We start from the raw sequence: 18,008 nt of genomic DNA, 5'->3' as shown, positions 1-18,008 counted from the left end.
TCCCTCCATTTCTTATAATTTCACCTAATTAGACCCGACCTTCACCTTAATGACCACTCAGTCACACAACATTTGTCTGGTCTTACAGTGGGTGTGTCTTTCTGTACACATTTTACATATCTGTGTAACAAGATAAAACACGGTGGAAAAAAAAAGATGAAACCATTGATATGTTTGTATGCATTCCTACAGTATGTGCAATACACAAATGGCAGGTGTTACTAATTTAATACACACACACGATCCTGCTCAGACTTTGAGTGTGTGTGTGTGTGTTTGCTCTGTTTCTGTTGTTCCATTCACAGGAAAAACATAATTCTCCATATTATGAAGTGTGTTACTCTCTCAGTAATAGTATAATAGTGATTATTACTGGCTCCTTCATACACAAAGTGTTGTGATAGTGGTGTAAAAGCACAACATGGTGTATGATGTTGGATTTATGGTTATGCAAGTGAATATTGCACTGTTTTTGAAGACTGTGGGTCCATGCTGCTGTTTTCTACAGACATTTTTAAAGTAGAAAAAAAGGGCAAAATACCTACTGTTGCCACGTAACTGCATCTATAACAGAGCCAGCATTCTTCATGAACCTGAAAACAGATAAACAGACACATTATCTAAAAGCCACTTTTTCTTCAAAACATGAGGTTTTTGACATCCTAGTAGTTTTGTTACAATTAATCTATTAATATTTAGACCAGTTTTTACTGCAAAGATCAAGAAATATTGCAAGAACTTTTAGTGTAAACCAGAAAACAGGAGGTACGCAGGTTATTAACATGTCCTCATTTTGCACCCAATTATTGCAAATGTGAATGAGTATGGCAAGTCCTTTTTAGGCCAGGCTTACATAAAGTAAACTTTTAAATAAATCTAAAAAAAAAAACAAACAAAAAAAAAAAACATTTAGGACAAACAGTGTATGCATATGACGTTTGGCTATGCAAAGAATCTTTCCAGTTACTGAGAGTTCCCATTTCTTTTTTACTATACTGTACATATTATCATTCTTTTTAAATATACACAGGACTCTGACTTGTATTAATGTGGAGTGTCATGCATGACACAAAATAAGGACTAGATTTTGTTATAACTGTTGTTTTTTACGTGATGTGGTAAAACTGCTGCTCTGCTAGTTTTGGTAAACAGTAAACATCAGTAAGTGTTTTCTGCAGCCTGTAGCGTTCAACATCGTGTAAGGATGTACAAAAATGTTCTAAACTCCGTTTACCTTTTAATGAACTCGTCCTGTACACAAACAAAAACTTGACACGTACACAGTCCTTCGTTCTGTCTGAATTCCTCCTCTTGAGCTTTAGCATCTGTGAGTGCATTTTCTAGTCTACCTGACCAAATCGCTCCATATTTGGGGGTGAGAGTTTGTCAGACATGCCCAAAAGGGTGTCTCTAAACATCATGTCAGCACACATACAACTTTCACCACTCTGGCTTGTTTAGTCTGTACAGCTCTGATATTTGGACTGTTCAGCAGCTCAGTGTCTAATTCATCTAATGTCCTGAGAGGAGCAGAGTGGTTGGACTGTCAAACACAAGAGCCAACCCCTCGTAACAGTGTCAAACATGTCACCCTTTAATGTGACTCCTGTGACCTGTGGATCCTCAGGGTTGCTTTTTATCATCATCCTCTTCTCACCACTTATTTTCTACATCCACCCCTACCTCTGAGTCCACTGCTCATCAGTCATCCTGAACTGCATACTACATGTACACTCACTGGTGCACACAAACACACACCTTTTATTTACAAGTAAATCTGAAGTGTCAGTACTCCGTGACTTACAAAGCAGTTCCTAATAGCTTCACTGATGTAAGTAGCTCAAGTACATAGAGGAGAGAGCCATATCAAATTATTCTTTCTCCTCTAACTTCCAACAACCTGTCAATATGTGTGTGGTGGCAGAGAGGAGCTGGAGACTGATTCAGGTTGAGATATCCTGAGACAATAAACTGCTCCTCTGCATGTATCTGCACATGCAGTGTAATTTTAGACCATTAGTTTAACTTTATGGAGTCTATTCTGGTTAAAAGGAATGCTGTTCCCTTTTGATTTAACAGTTCCAGTTAAAGCCTGAGCTATAATCTGAATTGTTCCTCTGTCATGTTTAGATGTTTGCAAAGCAAAAACCTTAAGTCTCTGATGGCAGACATGTAGAGGAGCTTACCTTCAGAAACATCTGTTTTAAAAAAAATGCTTAACTGTACATCAGTGTGTCATCTTAACACTGAGCAGTTCTCCGAACGTCTTCAATTTATTTTATGCCATATTGACTGTTTACATACATTTTGTCTCCATTTAAGAGCACCCATTGTAGGAGTTACAGTTGTCGACAAACACATTAAACTGTGTATCTGCAGATCTGTGTATCTAGACTACATATTAGCTGTTTATATACTGGCAAGGGGATTAAAGTTTAAAAATTATAATTTGTTTAAACCAAATCTAGGTTTCATGGTTTTGATAGCATTGAGGTATCTTATTTAGGAAAAAAGATCACACTCTTTTTAGGTTGACCAACACTGACAGAGTTGTGTATATCCATCTGTGTTTGATTTTCTATCTGTGTTTGTTGTAAGGGGCCACAGACGCATCCATTTTAGACAAGTTTGTTTCCATTTCAACAGGCAGTAAAAGCTCGGAAAGGCTTAGCTTTTTTGGAAATGATTAATATGTTTGAGAGATGTCGTCATTTATTTGGTCAATTAAACTGAGAAAGCATTTTTTGTTTGAAAGGAGTTTCAACAAACTAAGACAGGCAGTAACACCCAAAAGTAGCTCACATACCTACATTCAGTGTCTGATACACAGTTAATCCAAGAGTTGTGGTTAAAGGTAATATTGTGAGGGCAGAATTAAGGTGTGTTACATACAGATGCAGCAATACTGCAACACATTATTCCATATGTGAACCAATGTTATGCAATTTCAAAGGTTTACATCTTATTGTCAATGAACAAGTGATTTAGTTTTTGGGTGTACACTAGGAGGTGTAGGGTATGTCACTGCCACTAATGGGATGCATTCAGATGACATTTTGTAGCTCTAGTTTACTTTACACTGCTACATTACTTTAAACTTCAGGACAGATGAGCTTAAGACTTATTTAAACAATCAATATCAGTTGCAAGGGGGGTGTTGGAGGAGGAAGCGGGAAGGCTGTGCGTCCCTCACAGGTTGGGGTTAAAGCTTTCGTTATAGCAGAGACAACTTAAGATAGTTTACCTGGGTGACTGGGTTTATGAATATGGTTTGTTTAAGATTTAGTTAGAGGTAAACACATATTAAAGGGAAACAGATTATCCATGTTTGTAGGTACACAACGTTAAGGAACTTTCAATGACTATATGTCATGGTCAGACAGCGTGGTGGCTGGTGGGTTGATTCGCTTGTGAGTGACTTTGACTCAAAAACACTTTGGCTGGCTGAGAAAGTCTTACTGTAATTTTATGTTGCCCGAGTTTGTTTATGTTTGTCTCTTATTTTCCAAAAACCATTATGACAGTACCAGCAAGTGAGTTTAATGCTTCTCAAAGTTGGGGTTTGGCTTGACTGAAAAGAATCTGTGGCTGTCCAGAAGAATAAGATGCATTTACCTTGGAAAATGGTAAACAATAAATAATGAATAAACTTGGAAATAACAAGAACAATACAAACTCTTTATAGACTGTTTTTTCAAAAGGTATGGCCAACATTTTGTCAAACCATTTCAGGAGAGAGCAGGCAGCAGATGAGAGATCAGAGTCAAACCAAAGCTGGTGGAGCTTCTGGATAAAACCAGCAGGTGGGAAGTAGTGCCGTCACATTATCAATCAGGTGACACTTTATTTAGGCTGACATGGTATAACTAGAACAGAGACCCTAAAACCTGCAGAGTGGAAACCCATAAACACTGAACACTACTACAATGTGTGTGTGTGTGTGTGTGTGTGTGTATAAAACACAGTAAAGCTTAGTAAAAGTCCCAAACTGCTGCAGCATACTTTCCACCACCTTTCCCCTTTTTACCAGCAGGATAGCCTAACAAGGAGTGGAAACCCCATCAATTGTTTTAATTGCTGACTCACCCATCTAACAGCAGGATGGCATTCTTCTGGGGTCGTCCTGCGTTTGGCCCGTAGAGGTGAGCTCGGTGATAGTAGCGCACAGACTGCAGCAGGGTCCGCAGCTTGGTGTAGTCCTGAGCCAACTGGGTGCTGTTGACTGCACGACCCACCATACTGCGGTAGGCATTAGGCTCTGGGAAAAAGAGACAAAATACACTGAGCCAGGGAGAAAAAGTTTTTACTAGCAACAGCGGAGAATATTGTTGTTGTAGTCTGATCTTTCTTTCCTAGAGAGTATCTAACAGCCGGTAGAAAAAGGGATAATTGGGCAATTCGCAGTAATACAGACAGATGGACTCAGGGTCAGGGGAATAGTCCAAGCACACAGGGTGGCCTTGCAGAATCAGCCCACTGCTGTTTCTGCGCTCTACTGAACTTTGTGTTTACGCCAATCCACCACAACATTAATACCACCAGGTGGTGTGGTGGACAGGGGTCAGCATGAGAAAACTATAATGCTGAGTGTGATTGACAGGTGTTAAAAGTCACAGTGCACCAGAGCTTGCTGCGTAACCGCAGACTGGGCAGGAGAGGTGCCCATGCTGACCCCTGTCAGTGTGTATCTGCAACAGTTTGTGTTTGAGCTGTAAAATGAAACCTTCAGCATGATTGTATCTGTACTGTATTCCAGACAAATTTAACGAGAATATTATTTAATTTAACCCTACTAATTCACTCTGTGTATCACTTTTTGGTGTGATTTATCTGAAATTATTATGTGTGCTACAGCTCAACTCTCCACTAGGGCAGAGTGTGTTCAATAAAGACACAAAACGTCATGATTAATTTTGTTTTATCAGCTTACAAATGTATATGTGTTCATATTTGTGATTTTGGTGAAGATCAGATCAAATTTCATGACCAAATTATGCAGAAAACCAGGAAATCACAGTTAGTGCTGCTACTTTTTCTTGCAAATGTATATATGCTCACATTTTGTGGGTGGGAAAGTGGAGGTATAGTTCCTAGAAACTGTACATTAATATCCACACTTACAATAAATACAAAAGCTGAGCAATGACACAAATAAACATACTCAACTAATTTAACTATGGAGTGTAGCCTCTCATGTTATTTGCTTTGAGTTGTGTTGTTTTACTCACCATTGCCCAACTCCCAGGATATGTTGTACTTCTTGCCTGCACTGTACTTTAAGAGACTCAGGGTGGAGGAGGTGTTCCAAGAGTTATCTGGGTTTCTGTGCAGTGCGTTGAGTCCCAAGATCAGGTGCAGACCGGCACAGTCAACAAAGTTGTACAATTTGTCTAAAGATCTGGCTGGGAGAAACCCACAAAGCAGTTGTAACTTTGATTCTTTTGATACACCAACAAATCATATGACTGAGCATATTGGAAAGCATGTGGAACTCATTATTGTAGTCATTATTATTTCCAGATAATATATAATTGCAACTTGATTGTCCTACAACCTTAACACATAAATTTGTTGATATCTCTGTTTTCTTATTGTGCAACAGAATATAAAAATAAAAAAGAGAATACAAAAACACATACAATACTGATGTTCTCACTTTTGAGTACAAACTAAAATGTTTTATTTGGATAATAGTGCTGTGCACAATATGAGGCACCGGTATACATTTTAAGAAATACAATATGTCTGGCTAAAACCCAACCCTAGAAAATCTCCAAATGGGCTAAAAAGCATTTGGTTTGTCCAGTAGCACAAACAAACAATCTCTTTACCATGAGATAATGACAATTCTTAGCAGTTATACAGAGATGTAGCATGTGATGTAATTTAAATATACTGTGAGCTTTACTCAGCAATCTGCTGCGGTAGATGTATAAATGTACTTGCGTCCATTTATACAAGGCAGCAGTCTCATATTGCACAACATTCAGTGAGAATCCGGATAGACTGATTTTACCATTATGGACTCCTGTGGTGATGTGATCCTCAAAGCAGCGAGCTGTGTTCAGCATCTGAATGTTCACTCACATTTAGGTCTGCTGACTCCATTAAAAACTGTTCTCACTGTGGCGACAACAGAAGTGGCCATATGGCAAGAGTGACAAAAGTGTTTCTATATATTTTAATGTGTGACTCCAGGCAATTCTTTAATATCTCGGGCTCTTGTTTTGGAATTTAATCTGTTTGGAGTCATTCCATTAACATAAATATTACCCTGAACTCTGACCCTTATTTCCTGGGTTCAGTAGGAAACAGATGAAGACTGTGTGCTGTTCTGGTTCCTGCTAGATCTTACACTTTGGGTTTTGCACCAGTTGAGCTTGCCAACTCATAGCTATATCAGGTGACGACAAAATAAAAGTAGAACAGGGTGCATGTGAAGTTATCCCAGCTATTAAAAGGAGCAAGGTTCTCTTATATTTTAATATTCAGTAAACAGTAGTTAGAGATATGAATATCTGGCCTTGAGTCAGAGTCATAACTCTGAACAATGCTTATTAAGTCATGCTCGAGCTCAAAAGGGTTTTTTATTCAGCATTTACTGTAAGCCTTTATTTCTAATAGAGCAGTGGTCATGTTTAATCCACAGAGCAAATAGAGAGAACACAAAGTTTGCTTGTTGCACCTGGCATCAATTCACTTTCCGGCAGCGCGAAGACAAAGACTGGAGGAAAAAAAATGCTAGCAGTATCAATGGTTTTACGTCACACAGCACTCATAGAGAGTGTATTTCTCCTCAGCAAACTGTCTGTTCTCCATCTCATTAATAAGCACAAATAACGTTATTATCATAACTGCTATTATGCTAACTCCTTCCCTCTGTGGTAAAAATCAGACTGGTGTCTGTTTGCAGGAGCTGAGTTGAGGGCAGCAGGACAGAGAAAGCAGCGCCAGATGTGGCTGTCAGGATGAGTGATTCCAGGCCTTTCCTCACCTGAGATCTGAGCAGAAGGCAAGCAGCCTTGCTCCAAGACACAGGGAGCAGCAGTGCAGACACATCAGAAAGGAATCGTGAGATATATCAAGGTGCTACAAATATTGTTTTTCTGCTGGGTTTAAGGGATGAACAGCCATGCAAGCAAGTACAATAAAACAAATATCTACTTTTTTTCTGTGTCAGTGTAACATCTGAACTTTACTATTGAATCTACTTAACCAACAATTACATAGCTTTCTTGTGTATCCACAAAGGCACAATTTAAAAAGGCGCTGTCAGCAGTAAAATCCTCTTTTCTTTTTTAATATTCAAACTAATTCTACATGGCCATGGGTGCCTGAAAGCAGGAAGTGGATCAGAAGTTAAAATGTATATTACTTTAAATGTTACTTTAGTCATTAGCAACAATTACACCAATTTTTATGTGTAGATGGAGATTATGGCCACTAACATTCCACTTTTACCCACTGGAATTGAGCCACTGACCCTGTGGTCTGTGAATGACTAGCTTACCAACTGATCTACAGCCGTTGCTAATATTTAATAAAGTTGATTTTTTAATTAGCTGACTGATCACTGTCAGGTTCTAACTTCTATAATGATTAGGATACTGCTTTGTCACATTATAGTAATAAACGATATATCTGTGGATGTTGTCAGATAGAACAAGATATTTGATGAGCTTCTAAGCTCATCCATGGTTTTAAGCTTTTTGTTACTGTATTCTGACTTTGCATAGACAAAATCATGAATAAACTAATTTAGCAAACTATAATCATCAGATAAATTGATAATGTAATTAATTATTAATTCCACCACTTGCAGTAAATTGTTTTTTTGCTTTTGTTACTAAGCTACAGTTATCTATGATGTTGTGTGTGCAAACAATAGTAAAATTCAGAGAGAATATTCTATCCCTGTAAAAGTGATTAATCCTCAGTTAGACTGCTGGTGAGTAATTTCTGTTATACACACTTACAGCAACCACTAGACCGAAGAATAAGTATAGCTTTACTGCCCAGCATCACCAAGCTCTTATTGATCGCCTCACAAGAGCAGGGCATCTTAAGCTTTCCTCCAAAGAAGGTAGATCCACCTCTCCTGGTGTCAGGACATCTGCAGATCACTAAGGCCAAACATAAAAGAGCTCCTACACAGACACCAGAAAGCTTTGAAGCTACAAATCTGTGATCTCAGTGATGAAAATAATGACATTACCAAGACACTGTGAATCTGTGTGTATGAACGTGCACATGTATCATATGTGTGTTTGCGTATGTGAGCTGCTAAAAGTCACTATCACATAGCGATATTGTACACTTTCCCAAATCAGAACAAAAGAAATGATCTGTTTCATAAAACAAGGAATTATGAAACTGCCTTTACTTCTATAAGATTTAATAAGCAGGCTATAAATAATGCACATCAGATTGACACTGACCTTCACTATCCAATTTACTGGTTTAATTTATTGTTTTAATGTTGTAAAATTGATAAAATTAAACATAATACAATGAAGGCCTGTCTACAAGGTCAGACTTTAATAACTCACTCAGCTAAAAACTTCCCTTTTATCAAACGAACAGGCAGAAAAACGCAGAAAGCTTTGTATGCATCCATGTGAGTATGTGGCTGTGTGTGAGTGAGCCTTTGCTGGCGTGACTTGTGTGTTTGTGTGTAGCGGAAAGAGTGGGGTCTGGATATTGTCAAGCTGTCTATCTGATAGAAAAGCCAGTTCTGTGAAGCGGAGAGGCCAGCAGCATCAGTTAGGGTTATGCCTCATTTCTGCAGCTCTGCATATTTCCTCAAACATGAGGTACACACAGGTCTATGTATGCTGGGCCTGTATGCTCTCAAATAAACAGTCTTCACTAGTTTATATACCACCCACACAACACTCATCTGAGGTTTCTATTGAAATTGCACTTTTCTCAGTTGCTGTACCTTAAGTGGGTTACTGTGGGCTGACAGGTGTATTTTTACATACAAGTCTCTCCCACTGAAACTATAAATATTGCATTAAGCTTAAGAATGATTTAATTGTATAATCTGTTGTCACTCAATACTTGCGTATCTCAGTGCATCCACACAGACCTGACAGACAGAAAACTAATACAGCATATGAATATTTGAGCAGGAATTAGCAACAATTTCAGGTCTTATTTAACAAAGAAGCCAAAAGGGAGAAAGGCCCAACTAGTAGAAATTCATACAACATTTTACAACTGCATTATGTCAAGAATAGGTAATGTCTTTAAGGTTTTTAACAAACCTTATAGGCTATAAATAAAGGTTAAATAAAAGAATAGAAAATATATTTAAAATCTTAGAATTCAAGATTTCCATTTACAACAAAAATGAAATAAATTGAAATAGAGAAACATGTTTAAGTGCTTCAGGATTTTGATTTTGTCACGTGACACATGAAAAAATCAACAGCACACAGGCCAATATTTTTTACTGCATGTAAATACCTAAAATCTGTACTTTATTTAAAGCACAACTTACATAAAAAATGCAGAAGTATTCCTACATTACACATCATTTATGCATTTGGAGAGAAAATAGGGAGCAAGGCAAAAACTTTTCTGTTTGGTTTTCTTTCTGGTTTCATTCAATACAGAAATGTAATGTCTTGTTGCCAGACATAGCTTTACTGCTACAGCAAATGTCAATTTGGATGTTTAGTCCCATCAAAATCAGTCTGGAACCTACACACACACAAACACACACACACACACACAAAGAGTCTTGAGCTGAGCTCTGGCTTGCTTTAAAAGCTAAATCAAACACGAATCCTCGAGAGACATGTGCAGACAGGGGAGAAGACTGTTTAGAGAAATTAATTCTGATACTTTTTTCCTGTTTATGAATACAATGTGTTTTTCCATATCTAAAGATGTCGCACTCAAGCTCTTACAAACACATTCCAAGTGCCCGCTCTGCTCAGGAGGACGATCTAAAATGATAAAATGATGATAAAATGATTTCATACTCTCAGGATTAACTGAACTGAGTCTGGGGCAAAAATACATGTGCATGAAATTACATCATGTTCCCGTATGTAAGAGTAGAGAAGCTCGTAATTTTCTCTGTCAGCTGTAACAACCTAACATTACATCAGCTAGTGTGCAGGGAAACACACACACAGACACACATATACATTAAATTTGCATTTTGAAGTCAATAGGGAAAGCATGGTGGAAACAGCTACTTTCAGACTGTGCATCAATCAAACCTCTTAACATGCTGGGGACAATTGCTGATGACAGTATTTAGGGTTTTACCAGATGGACTGAAAAGTAATTTATACTTAACACACACCAAGTGCACACATGCATGACCAGTCAGGAAAGATTTGGACGTAAACTGCTAAAATATCTAGGAAAACCCAAGTGTGGCATATTTATCATCATCTCCTCCATTGTGGCTTCGATCTCTTTACTCGCCAGCTCCAGTGATTCGTCTAGCCTTCTGTTTCTCATTGGACCAATTCTTCAACTAAAAAGACCCTCTGTGGCTGCAGAAAAAGACACTGTGACTGAAACTAGCTGATCATAAGAGTGACATTTCCAATTCACCAATTTTTTAAAAGACAGTCAAAAGTTTAAGAACAGCTATCGATGCAGTTTGATCATTCACCCATATCGGTCAAAGACAGACCAGTATATGGTTACGGTCGCTGTATCGAAAGCCATTAAATGTGGTGGTTTGCTGTGTTCACATGGTGAATCTGCAACTTATCCCGATGTTAACTTGACACTGCATGTTAGGGTTGCATAGAGGGAGAAATGTGGTTCCAATATAGTGTGAGTCTGTGCTGCTCCACCAGCATCTTGCACAGAACCCAACGCCTCCTTGTTTACACACACACACACGCACGCACGCACGCATGCACGCACGAACACACATCTCCACATGGACTCTTCTTTCATACAGGGTGGCTCCACTCCAGCAAAACCATTCAGGTCAAACCACTTTTGTATTTTGGAAGAATGCAAGATATGTGGTGGGCACCTGTTTTCAATTCAGTTAGTAGAGGGGGACCGATGTGTGTGTGTGTGTGTGTGTGTGTGTGTGTGTGTGTGTGTGTGTGTGTGTGTAAACAAGAGTGCGAGAGAAAGAGAGTGCGAGTGTGAGAGAGAGTGTGCAAGAGAGAGTGTGCGAGAGAGAGAGAGATTACCTCAATCTGTGAATTTGCTGTGAACAGTGTTGCGTGTGGCCCTCTGTGTACCCAATGTAAGGAGATGTAGAGCAAGTCGACAGGGCTGGTGAGTAAGATGAGTGGTATGTTAACATACACTGTTCCCCATGTAAAGTACATCCACTCTCTACTCCTCTGTGTGTGTGTGTGTGTGTGTGTGTGTGTGTGTGTGTGTGTGTGTGTGTGTGTGTGTGTGTACGCTCCCGCCTAGGCAACCGACTGCTGTGCATGATAAATTAAAGAGACTAAAGTGGACGAAAACGCGTCAGCTGCCTTTTACTGGTTTTGGGCCATGTAACTCGGCCACTAGGAATTGTGTTTTGGGTGTAAGTGGTTTTCACATCTGTTTGGCAATACCTCACTGTGTTTGGCATATAAAGAAACAAGGTGTGTGGAAGTATTCATTTCCCTGGAGAGAAATTTCACCATGTCTCTTTTGTTTGTTTGCATTGTGGAGCTACCTACAAACCACAACCAAAGGAGAATGAATTTAACATCTGTTACAGCCAAAACTGTTTATGAATCATTCCAGTAATATAAGCTGACAGGCTGTTTGGTAACTCATAAATTTAACCGAAGGTTCATCTTTGTCTAGGGCAAACCAATCTCCTAATTACAAGTCAAGTCTAACCTTTAAAGCACCGACCCTAAAGTCACAGGGAAATCATAGAAGCCCATCCTTTTGATGATTAAAGTGATGCCTAAGTGATTTGGAAGTTACTCTTGATAAAAATGTCTCAAAATGTCCCTTTAAGATTCAAGCCTCTCAGTGGGCGGTCTAGTAAACATGTTTGATTGACAGTTTAGCTGGCAATGGTGGGCAGAAAAAAAAATTTAAACAACTGTAGCTTACACACCAGAGGCAGACATTTTGCTAGCAGTGGTGTTGAAGAATAAGAAATTCACTTTTACTGTTTTACCTGACCAATGTTAAATATGGATTTATCAATATTTTATATAAACAATGGACCAAATGACTCATGACTCATGTGATTAGCTTTGACAACTTTAAAATCACAAGGTGATATTAATGTTGTGTTTTATATACATTTGATTTTAAAAAATGCAATTTTATTTTGACATTAAATTTAAAACTGATGCAAAAAGAAGCCTTTTAAGCTTCTGAAATATTGTTTATTACTACTTATACTACAAAACAAAAAGGCCTGAGAGCCACACCTGACATTTTTTGCTATTAGAGATTAGTTACACTGTCTCCTTCAAAGAGGGCAGTTGTAAAGCTTCCCCTTCTTATCCAGTTAAGCAGCTTGACACACACCTCTGCTGGGGCTGTAATTGTGCACTGATTGCTCCGTAATTGCAGAGAAACAAGACTCTTTTGGGCAGGTAGAGTGAATCAATATGAAAACTAACCTAAGGCTTTAAAGCCCCTGAACCATCAAAGAGTTTGGAAATGAAACAATGTCTGCAGCCATTCCCATAAGACACCTTCCTGCTGCATGCTGCAAACACAGTGGAGATCACTAATTATTCATTCGGAGGAGGAATAATTTTCGTTTCCTAACAAATGCCACTTTTATCACCTTTAAATTCATTATATTTTCATTAAACGAAATTTCAAAGACTGGCAAACCACGGGCAAACAAAACATTTGTTTAGGGATATTTAGGACATCTGCTTCATTCCCAGCTCAAAAAGGGTATCTTTGATCCCAGGCCGTATGATGGATGACGGTTATGAAGACCAGATCGCAAAACAAACACACAGTATCCCAGACTCCCTTTCCCTGCTGGAATAATCACCATAATCACACCAATCATCTTCCACTCTCAAACTATATCCACACACATTACTTATGCTTCACTTAAACTGGAGGTTCTGTCTTCAGCTGAGTGAGCAGAGCCAGATTAAACAGTAACAGAATCCCCAGCTTGGGCTACAACTGTTTTATAAGTAATTACACATTTATGATGTTACATATTGGGAAAAGTAACAAAATGTTAAAATGCTACCATGTACTTTATTGGCCATATTGACTATGTAAGCTATTTGTTATTTTGGATTTAATGACTCATAATTAACCTAATTAAATGTAATTGGATGAATGACGGGAAACTTATGTAATAATTTCATACTTACTCTAAGATAATACCTGCACAAATCTTACTCAGTGCCATAATAATAACCACATTTCCTTATTAAGTCTATATATAATTCATTTCTAAATTTTAAATCATTTCTGCAAACCTTATAAATGTTGTAACAATTAAGCCGCAGCAATGTAGCTCAAGTAGGAAGAAAGAAAAGCTGATTACAGCTCCTCTCCTAAATGCTGGCTTGTGCAGGACGGACACTACAGGGGGCAGCTGTCCCAGCCAATCAGACAGTCTCTCTTCCCATAACTGTTAACTTTTATGTCCCTTTTGAGTTTCTGTAGCAAGTCGTGATAAAGCTAGGATTTGCCCCAGTACCGTGATGGATATTCCTGCCTTATTATGGAAGGAGAAATTGGGACTTTTCTTCCGACCATCACTTTAAGACCTCAATAACCTCAATAAAGTCTCAAAATAATCTTTTCATTGGTCTTGTGCTCCTGCGGTTTTTCTGATCCTCTCTGTCAAACCTAAAGCCACATAATTAAAATCTGAGGCCATTTTCACATTGGAAAAAAAAATTTTTTTCCTTTCTTGGGCTACACTATGATGTGTTGGCAGAGGCTTGCTTGAAAGTGAGATTTTGATTTGTTTTATTTTTATGTTTTGGTCAATTAGTCTGTTTCCAATGTTTGAAGTTTGGAAAAATTACATTCTGCTTTAGCGGCCTTAAAACTTGCAGTAACAATTTCAATTGATATAAAAACCGTACTGTACTGCTAAAATGATGAAATCAATCACATACAGACTTTTTCAATTTTAAAAATAAATACCAATTAATTTGTGCAAACGTAAGAAACCTCAAAAATACACGGATCTGTCAAATTGTTGCTGAAAGCCCATTCATCTGTATAAACAGTTTTAGCATTTGTTTCATTGATTTGATTTGGGTAATTTCGACAGTACTCTGTACATGTTTATATCTCATAATAATTTGGACCAATCTGCACTGAAACTGTATACATTTCCATATCTCGAATGCCTCCCCAGGATGTTTGTGGTAAAATATGATACAAATTAACACATTTCTAAGACTTGTTTAATATAGGTCAGATTTTAATGGAGTTTAAGTCACATCTGGTGGGAGAAGGATGCTACAGCTACAGGATTTCTAAAATGTGTCATTTTGGGAGGATAAGAATCTTGGTGAGATGATTTAGATGTTGAAAAGGCAAAGTGTCCAGAACTATTCCGGTTGTTTATAACACTTAAAATAATCTGATTAAATACAGAATTCACTTTTTAGAATGAAGCTCTTGGATTAAACATTAACTTCACTAGGTTGACTCTTAACACATATAAAACTAATACATTTTTTATGCTATTACAAAAAAGAAAAGGAGACAATAATGGTAAATCTGTCCAAAACAAAAAAAACAAATAAAAAATAAACAAAAACGACTGTCTAACATTAGAACAGAATCACCAGCATTATGTTGGTGCGAGTGTACACTCGGCCTGCTGATTCCTCCATTTTTGTTGGACCTACAGTGAAGGATTTTGAAGGCAGTAAAGTTCACCAAGGGGAGAACAAGCAATGTAGAGCCTGGCTATTAGTGCTGTGAGAGTGGCGCATGCTGACTGCATCAGACCCCGGGTTTCCTACTCTGCCAGGGGAAGGACCAGGCCAAGCCAAGCAAGCCAAACATCTGCTCCTGGTTAGAGGTCTCGGCTCCTGCCATTCACAGCAGAATTGCAAAACCTCAGGGAAAGGTTTCACTTGGCCTCTTCTTGCCTGGGCCATTGCAAGCAGTCCTGTAAGCCCCCTAAGGGAATGCACGTCTGAGGAAAATACCACAGAAAATTCAATTCCACTACTTCTTTCCGTGCTTCACTGCTCTGACCAAGGCAAATTTCATTTCACACTTATGGACTCATAAAATTCCTTTAATAACATAGTGCTGCGTCCCGCAGAGAAGAGTTCCTTCAGAGTCAAACAGCTTTGGAGTAAAAGGGCCTGCAGCTACGAGAGGTGAAAGGCTTCGGTGCATGAGACCCAGTCGCACGTCTGGTCCAGACTTCTTTCTTTCTTTCATCCTTCCATTTTCCTTATTTCTTTACAACACATAAACAGCTGTATATTACAGTTAGGACACAAATTAAACATGTTTTAAATGTGTTGCTCTGCTTAAGTGATGAAAGGCTATAAAATAGTTTACATATTTTCTCTGTCATCTTGTAACAATATATCAGCCAACATCTAATAAAATCTCCAACTAAAAACCCAAAGCGCCAATTACTGGATACTTAAGCCAATTAACAAAAACAGAAACAAAGACAGACTTTGGCAAATGAGAAAGAAAACAATTTGGTCACACATCTAACATTAAGCTTCCATTACCGCTCTAATGAGCCAATAAACTTTTCGGAGGTGACTGATCTTAAGATGTAGCCAAACCGCTATTGGTCTCAGTAAAAGTAGGTTACCATCCTAACAGCCAAACCTAAACTGGTTTCCATATGTGTCCATCTATCGTTCTACCAATTTACACACACAAAAAAAGAAAAAACTCCAGAGATTTTGACATAAAGACTAATACAAAGGTCTTTTTGATATAAAAACCACAGAACACATCATTCTTGTGTCAGTTTATAATTTTTTTTGTAATGTAGTTATCAAAAAAGCCATACTATAAATCTTACCCTACCTCCAACTGTTTAGTAATAAGTCTTTCACTACATTCATATTAGCCTGCTGTAAAATAAGTTTCTTTTTAACTATTTGTATTTCTGGAGTTTCCTGTATTATGTTGTTTGTATACTAGATTTCTTTTCTTCTTCATGTTTTAAACTATTTTGTGCCAAATCATTGTTTTGGGAGGCACCTGTAGGTTAAAGTTTCTAGAATGAAACAGCGTATTAGGTCCTTTTGTGAATTTTTATATAGATTTATTTATAAGGGGAACCCTTTTCCTGATCAAAATACCTAATATTTAGACTCCAGGTGGTTTTACAGTTATTCTCACCAGTATTTTCCAGTGATGGTGTGTATGTGCAATTTATATAATAGAAAATTGTGAATTTTTCAAACTGTATACTGAATGTTGATCATGATCCATTTCCATGCAGAAGCGCTTCATCACGAGCCGCACTTGCAGTAGTAAGTTTACTAAACTTGAAAACCTCTGTGCAATTGTTCAGTCATTTTGTGGGTCAACCATCACAATCAAGTGTGTCCTGCATGTAAGGTGATGAATTCATCATTTCATGATGATTCACAATTTTCTTTCCAGCAGAGGAAAAATGTTCTTGTCCTTTCAGCGTGAACGCAGCTTTGGTGAAGAATATACCAGTTACTCAAATATAATTAGAAGCTGCGTGTTTCCAGTTTTCATCTTTGTTCACTGCTTTCGTGTTTTTCTGCTTCTCCTGACTGTTATAATAATTAGAAAGTAACTTCTTCACATATTCCTCTGAGGCAAATGCATGTACTTCTTTCATCTGAGGGTCAGAGCTCAAATACAGCTAGTAGTGACATTCAGAAACTCTTTTCTCTATTGTTTTTCTTTTTGGTTACCAGAAAAGGTGAATGTTTTTTTTATTTTGTTTAACAGAAAACATGGATTTTAGATTTTCAAATGCAACTAATAATTAAGTGTAGTATATTGTATAATATAGTCAGTTACATTTAGAGATGTGCTCTTATCAATGTTTGGTGGATCAGGTGAAACATAAATGGCTCTGTTTTCCCATCTATATTGTCAGAGGTATTGAGAAATTGATACATTTCAAAGTTAGTGGCTTCCAAAATGTTGTTGTAAAAAAGTATTTAATTTATAAAGAGAGCTATGAAGATGCTATTTGTGTTCTGAGATGACTGGGGAATCTAATAGGTGTGAAGATACTGAACCCTGAGTGCTAATACCCAACCTTGAAGGCAAAGTTTTACATGACAGGTGTCAGCTGCGCCTTTGCCTGGGAAAATGATTTGTTAAGAGAACACTCTTTGTTGGTCTACATATGGGGAAAATGTGTTATTCATCTCTACATTTTGTTCTCTCTTTGCTATTTTTTTACCCAGTCTTCTCCTTTTTCCCCCCATCTGTCTGTTGCTGTTATTTCATTTCTCTCTCCTTTCTTCCCCCTTGCCCTTCCCTCTTTCCCCTATTTCTTAATCGTTGTTCCCTCTTGCTCTTGTTTTCTCATTTTGAGGGCTGAGTGCTGCGCTGTGAATCTCCAACTCAGCAGGACACCATGGAGTGATAGATGGCCTCTGACAAGGTCCAACACAATCCAACCAGCCATATGCTCCGAGTAAAAAAAAGAAAAAAAAAAACAGAGCAGAATTAAAGAGGATTCACAAGTGCCCAGAAGAAAAACATGCCAAACTCTTTTGCAAGATTTTCTGGAGTTTACAATAATATATGGACGGCTCTGACACTAAGATTAATAGCCAAGTGGTAGATTTTAATCTCTGGTGGGCTTTTCCTTGGTAGGCAAACTCACACATTCAGATAAATAATTTAAAACAGGGAACCTATTTTATCCAAATAATTAATTTAAATTATGATAGAAAACTTAGTTTTTATTATCACCATTTTTGATTCATTATTATACGTTGATACTGAGTATTTTAAACTTATGTATGAAATCTTATTCACCCAAAGATGTTGAAATTTCTATATAACTATCTATCTATACAAAAGGCCCAGATCGTTTTTCATAACATAGTTACATAGCAATCTGAAAACAG

The 18,008-nt window shown here is 37.8% G+C and overlaps 1 protein-coding gene across 1 annotated transcript in view; it reads right to left on the bottom strand.

The window, feature by feature from the left end:
- hpse2 (heparanase 2) overlaps positions 1-18,008 on the bottom strand; it is a 48,306-nt gene that overhangs the window by 18,174 nt on the left and 12,124 nt on the right. The window contains exons 4-6 of the mRNA XM_067520373.1: positions 5,229-5,402; positions 4,087-4,258; positions 546-593 (exon numbers count right to left, since the gene is read on the bottom strand). Of these exons, the coding sequence (XP_067376474.1) occupies positions 546-593; positions 4,087-4,258; positions 5,229-5,402 (394 nt within the window). The remainder of the gene's footprint in view (positions 1-545; positions 594-4,086; positions 4,259-5,228; positions 5,403-18,008) is intronic.

Source organism: Channa argus, chromosome 1 (assembly GCF_033026475.1).
Source record: "Channa argus isolate prfri chromosome 1, Channa argus male v1.0, whole genome shotgun sequence".
NCBI classification, from domain to species: Eukaryota; Metazoa; Chordata; class Actinopteri; order Anabantiformes; family Channidae; genus Channa; species Channa argus.
The sequence above is the reverse complement of the archived record's forward strand: the minus strand, read 5'-3'. Positions and strand labels throughout refer to the sequence as shown.